At 44.3% G+C, this 11,550-nt stretch overlaps 1 protein-coding gene across 2 annotated transcripts; it reads right to left on the bottom strand.

The window, feature by feature from the left end:
* Positions 1 to 275: 275 nt before the first annotated feature.
* Positions 276 to 6,284, bottom strand: LOC137352148 (zinc finger protein ZFP2-like). Of its 2 annotated transcripts, XM_068017305.1 has the most exons (4): positions 6,232 to 6,284; positions 5,616 to 6,068; positions 2,348 to 2,380; positions 276 to 2,221 (listed from the first exon to the last, which is right to left on the bottom strand). In XM_068017305.1, the coding sequence occupies exon 4, from the start codon at positions 2,202 to 2,204 to the stop codon at positions 1,254 to 1,256; it is 951 nt and encodes a 316-aa protein (XP_067873406.1). In that variant the 5' UTR covers positions 2,205 to 2,221; positions 2,348 to 2,380; positions 5,616 to 6,068; positions 6,232 to 6,284; the 3' UTR covers positions 276 to 1,253. The 2 variants fall into 2 exon arrangements, with proteins under 2 accessions (XP_067873406.1, XP_067873405.1); XM_068017304.1 differs by lacking the exon at positions 5,616 to 6,068 and having other exon boundaries at positions 6,232 to 6,278.
* Positions 6,285 to 11,550: the final 5,266 nt, after the last annotated feature.

The raw sequence follows: 11,550 nt of genomic DNA, 5'->3' as shown, positions 1-11,550 counted from the left end.
AACATCTGGTGCGAGGAGGAGCAGTCTCCATGTTACATCATGTCAACACTTACTCTGCTGTAGTAAAATAGTCTTCATAGGGATTCAGAATGGACAGCACTTCCCCTAAATGGGTCCTGCAAGACTTGATAAATCCCAGCCAAGAAAAGCCGCAGAATCAATCCCTGATTTGTGTTGAGAAAACTTGACTCCAGTTTGGGCAACACTAGAATTGGCTCAGCATCAGAGGGTTCGGTCCACAAAACAGCAAGTTTGCAAAAAAAAAAACACAGTAATTATGTTTTTAGGATTTATGTTTTAGGTTTTTTCCATACATTAATTTGGTTCACATATCTTTGATCACTCACACTCAAGTTCCAACCATGAGTGTTCTTCCATGTCTGAGATCCCAGTAAGCCTTTGCTAACATGCAGCTGAACAGCTAACCCTGATCGGTAAGTTTTTAGGTACTGGATTATCTTATGGCACCATATGATCATACTTCAGTTTTCAAAAGCAATACAGCATCACAAGAGATCATGCTTATAAGTTCAAAATACAAAGTGAAATTATTACACAAATAAACAGCATAATCTAATAGTGAAGTTATACATCGACAATAACACATTTAATCTAAATCGACAAAATAACAAAAGACTGTAACCCTATCAGCTAAATTAATCCTTTGCAAATGATTTTTAAATACAGTGTTTCTCTTCACTTTCAGGAATATCAACCCATGTTCTCTTTGCTTCTCTGAATCCCCGCAGTCTTTCTCATGGAATGTTCCATCAGCGAACTCTATTTTGAGCAGAGAAGAACCTTTTGCATATCCTGGGAAAAGGTGATCAGGACTTCACAGATTTTGAAAACTAGACACTCAATTACAATTGCATCAGATCACAAAGTTTGTATGTATTTGAAAATTGTGCATTAAAACTTCATCTCAAGCCTGTTAGTGGGGAAACTTCACACGGCTGTATCAAGATAGGCTTGATCCAAGACCTTTAGCTGGCTGTTAAATTTCCCAAAGCACAATGACTTGAGTTTTAAAGAGATAGCCACTAAATCAAAATGCATCATTTCTGTCACTGCAATGCTTCACAAGAATGCCCTGACTGTGTGAATTACTATCTGTTAACTTAAAAATCTCCCCTGGCTTAAAGTCACTTGATGCTTGCAGCTAATGACGACAGTCTTGTCCAATGCAGATGCTGTGTGGGGTGGGTGGGATGGCTCCAGTCTCTGTCTTGTGGCCGCAGACGTTGAGTGTTCTACCTCCGATGGACACGGTGGTGGCCGATTAGATTGGACGCGCTCTTGAAGCCCTTGCCGCATTGCAGGCAGCAGTAGGGCCGGTCGTCAAAATGTGTGCGGTAATGCACCTGCATGGTGGAGGTCTGCCGGAAGGCCTTGGCACAAATCGGGCAGGCGTACGGCCTCTCCCCTGTGTGTGTGCGCCGGTGCCGCACCAGCGTCGAGCGCTGGTTGAAGCCCCTGCCGCATGTCTCGCAGCTGAACGGCGGCTCGCCAGCGTGGACCCGCCTGTGCGCCTGTAGCTGGTCTGGGTTGCCGAACCACTGGCCGCAGAGTGGGCAGGTAGCCGGCTGCTCGCCGACGTGCGTGCGGCGGTGTGTGGCCAGGTGGTGGGAGTGGAGGAAGCGCCGGCCACACACCTCGCAGGCAAAACGCCGCTCGCCGCCATGGATGCGCTTGTGCTTGGACAGGTTGGACGATGTCTTGAAGCTCTTGGTGCATTCAGGGCAGCGGTAGGGCCTCTCCTCGGCATGGATGCGCTGGTGCACCAGCATGGTGGAGGACTGGCGGAAGGCCTTGCCACACACTGGGCACGGGTAGGGCTTCTCCCCCGTGTGCGTGCGCTGATGGGTGACCAGGTGGTGCAGCTGGACAAACTCCCTGCCGCACACCCGGCACTTGTACTGCTTCTCGCCGCTGTGGACCAGCTGGTGGATCAGCAGGTTGTAGGAGGTGCTGAACCGCTTGCCGCAGGGCGGGCACCGGAACGGCCGCTCGCCCGTGTGCACCCGTCCGTGCCGCTTCAGGTCGCAGTACTGCTTGAAGCTCTTCCCGCACTCACTGCAGATGAAACGCTTTTGGCCGTAGTGCCGGGGTTTCTTGCGGGGCTGGGACACGGGCGCAGCACTCCCATCTTCGGCAGCCTCTGCAGAACAAGAATCAGAGCCAGATTGCTGCACATTCTCCATCAGGATTCCCGCCACTCCTACAACACAGCAGATTAATATCAGTTCCACATCATAACTCCCAATCGATTAAAATGGTGAATGCATTCAAATTCAACACCTCCAAATCAACTACACTGGAGAAATCTATACACTACATTACTGACCAGCATTTCTTAGTCCCTCTCCTTTAAGGACATCTGAAAGAAGCAAAACAAGAGACAAGATCAGTTAGTACAGAGTGGTCCTATTTAGATGGGTAAGAGAGACACTAGGTTGCCCCTGTGTCATCAAACGAGAATTAGCACAAGTGCCTCATTTAGCGCACTATGAATATAAGAAACACATAGTCCAATCGAACTAAAAGAAGCTGGACATAAGCAGAAAAAGTCCCAACATAAGCAAAGGGAACAATCACAACTAAATCATGATGTTATCAGTGGCTATAAGACATAATACACCCTGCAGTGCCCTGTTACAAAAGTCACAGAATGAGGAATGTCCCTGTTGAAGAAAATTTACCCACGGGAAATGCATCCACACAGTTAATGCTAAATGTGTCGATTGCAATGGAAATGAAGAATATCTAATAAACCATTGATTCAGAGTGTCTTTATGCTACCTCTCACGCGTTGCTCCGACAGTTTCTGCTTTGCACAGATTTCACAGAATCAGGACCCAAGCGAGCTTCAGAGGAAGTTGGTGGAAGACACACTAGAGAAGGCTGTTTGACCCAGCATGGTGTACTTCTTCACCATGGTCAAAGCAAGTTGTGAACATGTTCAAGTGGTCCTCCTGAACAATTTTTAAACCTTCCTTGAATTCATTTAAATGTTTACAGGATGTGAGCATGTGCTTTGTAAACATTGAAATTTTAACTGTTGGGAGAAGAGCTCACACTCCACAAATCCATTGCATTCCAGATACGGTACCAAGCCCCATGTTTCACACCCCAAGTTCTCCTACTACCCTCACCGAAGATCAGTCCTTCACTGATACCAAAATCCAGGACACCTGCCATGCTGCAAAGTCTTCGTACTGCTGTAAAACTCCAGGAGAAGAGCATTTGGGGAGTCAGGTGGTGAGCCATTTGTCACAGAATACCCAGTCTCTGGTATGCTCTAGGAACCACGGCATTTAAGCGGCTGGTTCAGTTGAGTTACTGGTCAACGATGACTCCCCCCACCTGCAGGATGTTGGTAGTGGGAGACTCGGCAATGGTAATGCCATCGAACGTCAAGGAGAAACAGGCTCTCACTTGTTGCAGATGGTCATTGCCTGGTGCTTGCATTGTGCGAATGTTACTTGCCGCTTACCAGTCCAAACCTGGCTATCGGACATGGACTGCTTCGTTATCTGAGGAAGCGTGAATGGAGCTGAACACTGTAATCGTCAGCAAACAGCCCCATTTTTGACCAGCTGATGACAAGGTGGTCATTGATAAAGCAGTTGAAGACAGCTGATCCTCAAACACTGGTAAAAATTCCAAAATAAAAATATAATAAAAAATTCACTTACTCAGCCACACAGGTGCCCTGTATAACACTGTTAATAGGCACAATATGCCTGATATAAAGCAGCAAATCCTGACTCAACAGCGCTACAAATATTCAGACTGTACCAAAAAAATCTAATTTGGACATTAAACAATCTGTAGTTTATATAAATAAACCTTAAAATGATCATTCATCCCAAATGTATTGATGTATATGGCTTATATTCTGTAATGTTTAATGGTCTGTAACACACAAGCTGTGTGGTACGCTCTGCAACACCCTGATTAATATTTTTGAAACAATTTATTGACATGGCATCAAATGCTTTTGGACATAATACTACTCTGTAAAGGTGGGGGGGGGGGGGGGGCGGGTGGAAATTCTTCTAATACCTTAGTACTGAAACTGCCCTGTGCAGGTTAATTCCCCTTCTATTTCATTTTCCACACAGTGTGCAACTAACTGTTAACAGTGGAGCCTGGCTCCTTTTTCACCTCGCTTAGGAGTTCTCAGCACAAATCAAATCACAGTCTGAATACTTCCAAAATGCTGATTTCCAAAACAGATCAGAGCTGGTGGAGATAAACAGGGCTTTACTTCCCTTTCAATTGTCTGTCCTCCTTTCTTGAAGGCGCTAACACAGCTCCTATGACTAAAATGCAGCATTATTTTGCTTATGTATATTTAGCTTCACGACTGTCACTTTAAATCCAGTCCCAATAGACAAGGAGGTTAAAGTGACCCACGTCTCAGCCAAATTCAATAGACCGTCAGTATTCATGGTCAGGTTCAATTGTTTACCTACCAAACTGCAGGGCTTGAGGAGAGAAATCACAATTTTTTAAAAAACGAATACAGACCTCAATGTGGTCTTGATTTGTTTAGTTAAATGTATGACCATTAATTACTTGTGAAATTAAGTGTTAATCATGAAAACAAATTACAGGAACCAGTGAACAGGTATACTAGCAGTTTGATTTGCTCAATACGTGAATTAGCTGAAGAGATCGGAACTGATTGGAATCTTCACAAAAGACTAATTTGCTCTGATAGCTTAGTATTAGATGTCAACTTTTTTTTGGCTTGAGTTAAATGATAGTCTAAAAATTATGTATTTACATTAGGGAATCTATTTGTTGCTTGTTTAATGAATTGACTTCACATTTTAAACTTCATGAGCTCTGATGTGATTCACTACTGCTTGTGAAAACTCAGGGAAGATCCTATGGATGCAAAGGATAAATTCCATTAGCTTATAAATAATTAGCAATCAGGGTTTCCGGTTTTGTTGTCTTGGATTTATCACCAAGAGCTTATCGAGATTTCAAGGCAACAATGGACACACTCAAAACACTGGCCATGAGAATCAGCTAAGATATGAGAGGTGAGAATCTAAAGCGAGGAGATTTCAAAAGATCCATAAATGTAACCATTCTATCACTGCTGCTCACCTAAACGGTCATTATCCATATGTGAGTATTGTTAGAATATATTTTTAAAGAGCACTCTTTCATGGGATGTGGGCATCGCTGGCAAGTTGCCCATCCCCAATTGCCCTTCACAACTGAGTGACTGGCTAGACTATTTCAGGGGGAAGTTAGTCAATCATATTGCTGTGGGTCTGCAGTCAGATGTACGTCAGACCAGGTAAGGACATCAGATTTCCTTCCCTAAAGGACATTTGTAAAACAAATGGGTTTTTACAACAATCGATGATAGCTTCATGGCATCATTACCCATTCCAGATTTTTATTAATTATTTGAATTTAACTTCCACCAGATGCCATGATGGGATTTGAATCATTGTCCAAGGGCATTAAGCTGGGCCTCTGGATTACTAATTCAGTGACACTACCACTACGCCACCACCTGCCCTGATGACTTGACTGTCAGGAGGGCATCATGTCCAAGCATGGTCCCGTATTCAGCTGGTACATACCTTCCTGTTAGAGTCACTAGAATCAGGACTGGGAATTCGAGCCAAATTTTGTCCTCCTTAATCCTACAGCACAGAATAATTTTACCACTTCTCTCCTACCGAAACGAGCTGACTATAAACAGAATGAAATCTGGTCAATTTGGCTCTCTTACAAACTCCTCTAATAATTGCTTTGAGAATGGGTCCGGACAGACATGTGGGAGAATTCCACGACAGGAATTGCTCACCCTGGGATCTGGGTGCTGAGTGGCACAGGAACACTCAGAAAAGGGACAGGCTCAAATTACATGTATTTAAGGGGAAGCTGGATAAACACATGAAGGAGAAAGGAACAGAATGTTATCCTGAGAGGGTGAGATGTAGTAGAATGGGAGGAGGCTGGTATGGATCATAAACACCAGCATAGGGCAGTTGGGCCCAATGGCCTGTTTCTGTGCTGTAAATTCTATGCATCTGGAAACAAATGAAATAAAATATAATGCAAAAAATTAGTCTGTTGCTTTAAGGAAGAAGAAGCCAAAATAATTTATAACATTCAAAAAAATAACACTATTACACTGTTGTAAATTGGAAGCCCAGCTTGTCCACAGCTGGTAACACTGAAGAAGGGTTTTACCTGCCATTGTCTGCAACGGCTCCAGAAATGTCCTGCTTGTTTGCTGCAGCTCCCACCCAGAATGCAACGTCACCACGCCCTGCTTGGAATCCACTTCCGGACATGCGCAATGCACACATTCTGCCCACTGCAGATAGAGGACTTTCTGCCGCGCTGGGAATTTTGGGTAATATGTCTCCATTATTAGAGGCAACGCTGCAGTATCTTTTTCCCGTGTGTATATATCTGGGGATTCCGTTATCTCTTTAATACCTAATAACGTGGATTTACGTTTAACTTCAGTGAATAGCTGTACAAATTTCGGAAACGCCAAAAATAACAATTTGTATTTAGATAGAAAATACAAACCCAAAATACTGCAGATGCAGGAAATCTGAAGCAAAAACAGAAAATGCTGGAAATACTCAGCAGGTCAGGCAGCATCTGTGGAGAGAGAAATAGAGTTAATGGTTCAGGCCATTGACCTTTCATTTTGGAATGAAACTGGACAGACCACCCGGCATTGACCTAGGCACCGGAAATGACAACGGCAAACCCAGCCCTGTTGATCCTGCAAAGTCCTCCTTACTAACATCTGGGGGCTTGTGCCAAAGTTGGGAGAGCTGTCCTACAGACTAGTCAAGCAACAGCCTGACATAGTCATACTCACGGAATCATACCTTACAGACAATGGCCCAGACACTACCATCACCATCCCCGGGTATGTCCTGTCCCACCGGCAGGACATACCCAGTAGAGGTGGTGGCACAGTGGTATACAGTAGGGAGGGAGTTGCCCTGGGAGTCCTCAACATCGACTCCGGACCCCATGAAGTCTCATGGCATCAGGTCAAACATGGGCAAGGTAACCTCCTACTGATTACCACCTACCGCCCTCCCTCAGCTGATGAGTCAGTACTGCTCCATGTTGAACACCACTTGGAGGAAGCACTGAGGGTGGCAAGGGCACAAAATGTACTCTGGGTGGGGGACTTCAATGTCCATCACCAAGAGTGGCTCGGTAGCACCACTACTGACCGAGCTGGCCGAGTCCTAAAGGACATAGCTGCTAGACTGGGTCTGCGGCAGGTGGTGAGGGAACCAACACGAGGGAAAAACATACTTGACCTCGTCCTCACCAATCTGCCTGCCACAGATGCTTCTGTCCATGACTGTATTGGTAGGAGTGACCACCGCACAGTCCTTGTGGAGACAAAGTTACGCCTTCACATTGAGAATACCGTCCATCGTGTTGTGTGGCATTATCATCATGCTAAATGGGATAGATTTTGAACAGATCTAGCAATGCAAAACTGGGCATCCATGAGGCGCTGTGAGCTATCAGCAGCAGCAGAATTGTACTCAATCACAATCTGTAACCTCATGGTCTGGCATATCCCCCACTCTACCATTACCATCAAGCCAGGAGACCAACCCTATTCAATGGAGTGCAGGAGGGCATGCCAGGAGCAGCACGAGGCATACCTCAAAATGAGGTGTCAACCTGGTGAAGCTACAACACAGGACTATCTGCGTGCCAAACTGCATAAGCAGCATGCAATAGACAGAGCTAAGCGATCCCATAACCAATGGATCAGATCTAAGCTCTGCAGTCCTGCCACATCCAGCCGTAAATGGTGGTGGACAATTAAACAACTAACTGGAGGAGGTGGTTCCACAAATATCCCCATCCTCAATGATGGGGGAGCCCAGCACATCAGTGGGAAAGATAAGGCTGAAGCATTTGCAACAATCTTCAGCCAGAAGTGCTGAGTTGATGATCCATCTTGGCCTCCTCCTGAAGTCCCCAGCATCACAGATGCCAGACTTCAGCCAATTCGATTCACTCCGCGTGATATCAAGAAACGACTGAAGGCACTGGATACTGCAAAAGCTATGGGCCCTGACAATATTCCGGCAATAGTACTGAAGACCTGTGCTCCAGAACTTTCCACACCCCTAGCCAAGCAGTTCCAGTACAGCTACAACACTGGCATCCACCCTGCAATGTGGAAAATTGCCCAGGTATGTCCTGTACACAAAAAGCAGAACAAGTGCAACCTGGCCAATTACCACCCCATCAGCCTACTCTCAATCATCAGTAAAGTGATGGAAGGTGTCATCAATAGTGCCATCAAGCGGCACTTGCTTAGCAATAACCTGCTCAATGACGCTCAGTTTGGGTTCCACCAGGGCCACTCAGCTCCTGACCTCATTACAGCCTTGGTTCAAACATGGACAAAAGAACTGAACTCAAGAGGTGAGGTGAGAGTGACTGCCCTTGACATCAAGGCAGCATTTGACCGAGTATGGCATCAAGGAACCCTAGCAAAACTGAGGTCAATGGGAATCAGGGGGAAAACCCTCCGCTGGCTGGAGTCATACCTAGCGCAAAGGAAGATGGTTGTGGTTGTTGGAGGTCAATCATCTGAGCTCCAGGACATCACTGCAGGAGTTCCTCAGGGTAGTGTCCTAGGCCCAGCCATCTTCAGCTACTTCATCAATGACCTACCATCAATCATAAGGTCAGAAGTGGGGATGTTCGCTGATGATTGCACAATGTTCAGCACAATTCGTGACTCCTCAGATACTGAAGCAGTCCGTGTAGAAATGCAGCAAGACCTGGACAATATCCAGGCTTGGGCTGATAAGTGGCAAGTAACATTCGCGCCACACAAGTGCCAGGCAATGACCATCTCCAACAAGAGAGAATCTAACTATCTCCCCTTGACATTCAATGGCATTACCATCGCTGAATCCCCACTATAAAAATTATGAAAACGTCATAGATCATTGAGGATCAAAGGTTGGGAGGTAAAAAGTTGCTATTCTTCGTCATCTCCATCGTTTGGGAATGTTTATGTTTATTGTCCTGTTTTCCAACACACTAATCTCCCAATTTTGTAATAATTTGTAAACTCTGATAGAACATTTACTTCTCAAAAAAAACTTTTGTTAAGTGTATAAGTTCTGGTTCACAAGACTAACAAGATTTTCATGCCAGAGTTAGGGAAAGATAACCGCTACCACAACATCTTTGCAGATCTACTGTTAAATGAAGAAGCACAATAATAATTGATTGTCAGATCCGCTAATGACCTACTGCATAAATACATCACCCAGTGTGTTATTAAGATATATAGACCAGACCAGGAAGACCCTAGATCCCTAGTCTGGGATGAGGTAACTGATTTCAGGAAGAATAGAGATAGAGATCTTACTATCTGTCTCAGGATGCTTCAGCTAGGGGAAGGAAAAAGTCAGCCAGGGCATCTATCTGTTATCCCATGGCCATTGCTAGCAAGTATACAAGTACAAACTAACAAAGAAACTTGCATTTCTATAGTGCCTTTCAAGAGCTTGGCATCCCAAAATACTTTACAGCCAATTAATTACTTTTGACATATAGTAACTGTTGCTATGTTGGCAAACACAACAGCCAATATGCACCCAGCAAGCTTCCATAAACAAGAGTGAGATAAATGACAAGACAATGTTTCATTTGTGTTTGTTGAGTGTTAAGTGATGACCAAAACATAGTGTTCTGGGATCCTATGTTCTATGATCAAATAGAAGAGGTCTTGTGGTGTTAGCTTGGCTCAATTATCAGCATTCCTGTCTGAGTCAGAAGGTCATAGGTTCAACTCCAATACAGGACTTGGGCACACAATCTAGACTAACACTTCAGTGTAGCACTGAAGGAGTGCTACATGGTCAGAGATAGCATCTTCCAGAGGGACATGCGGTCCCTTGTGTAGATGTCATCTCAGGAGGCATCATAGCCAAGCTCCATACGATTTTCACCTCAAGTGCACTTTTCAACAGGACTCAATGGATACTGATCAGGAACACTGGTTGATTTTTCCAACCTTACCCCAAGAGCGTGGAAGCTAATTTTAGTGTCTCCACTGTCCTCTCGGATAAGATCAGCTAACTTAGCACAGACTGGGAATTAAACCTAAGACCCCCTGGTTTGCACTGCTGAGACACATATTGACTTTACAAACTGAGCCATTGGGCTACTTTTTGTATTTGAGTGCCACCCAATAATTTGAACGATACTATTCTTATACATCTCTCAATTTGCATCTATTTCTTACTACAACCCATTTTATTTGATATATTTTGATCTCAGGATATGGGCAGGACAAAGCCACATTTATTGCTTGTCCCTCGTTACCCAAATGTTCAGGTGAGGCTTCTTCATGAACCACTGTCGTCCATGTGGTTATGGTTCTCCCACCATAGTATTAGGGAGGGAATGCCAGGATTATGACCTAATGGTGATGAAGAAACAGTGATCTATGTCCAAGTCAGGAAGGTGTGTGTGACTTGAAGGGAGATTTGGAAGTGATACTTTTCCCATGATTTCAGCATTATTTGTTTTCTTCTAATTTTCTTCATTTTCGTAAGGCACTCTCTCATACAGATGTACAGTTCCAGTGAAGCTGGCAACTCACAGCAACCTTGTACTTCATTTTTAATGTCAGAATGGGCAGTTTTATCTGTCTATTTTGTCTTAGGGCATCACAGCTGAATTATGAATTGAACAATTTCCTCACTTTGCTCAGTGAGCCATTAGAGCAACTGGGATCATTATTCCTATCTGTGCACTCCAGAGTGAATACAGTTTAATTTCACCTTCATTGTGTGTGAAACTGGCTTTGAATAAAGCAGAATAGAATCTGCTCTTTTCACAAGATCATTATCTCTGCATTTATCTTCAGATTCCCTATTCATCTGGGTGCTTACCAAATAAATTGCACCATCTACTGGCTGCATATTCAATTACATGATATAGTTATAATCCTTACACATTTTGGATTATCATGAATATACAAACATATATAGGGAAGGTGGGGATGTGGTAGGGAATATGGGGTTAATGTAGGATTAGTATAAATGGGTGGTGTTGGTAAGCACAGAATTGGTGGGCCGAAGGGCCTGTTTCAGTGCTGTATCTCTCTATGACTGACAAATTGTCAACCCTTAACAAAATCCTCAAACAAGTAATGTCAGACAGGGCAATCTTTAAATATAATCACTTTTATCTGGGGTTCTGCCAACTTTTTCTCTTCCCCAATAACTTCAGTGTGATGGTAGTTTGCATGTCAGAACCCAGTATTTTTACACATCGAGAGGCAGTAATGGATGAGTCCCACTCCTTGTGGGTGGCTTAATGGGAGAAGAGCCTGATCCTGGATGCACGTATACACCACACATAACCACACCAATAGCCAAATGAGGCAGGTGGGCGAGTTGACTTGTGTGCAAGGCACTTGGCAGTCACATCTCGCAACCTCATATTCAGTCAAACTGGTTCAGCAGACATGTCATTGGG

Source organism: Heterodontus francisci, chromosome 37 (genome assembly GCF_036365525.1).
Source record: "Heterodontus francisci isolate sHetFra1 chromosome 37, sHetFra1.hap1, whole genome shotgun sequence".
NCBI classification, from domain to species: Eukaryota; Metazoa; Chordata; class Chondrichthyes; order Heterodontiformes; family Heterodontidae; genus Heterodontus; species Heterodontus francisci.
The sequence above is the reverse complement of the archived record's forward strand: the minus strand, read 5'-3'. Positions and strand labels throughout refer to the sequence as shown.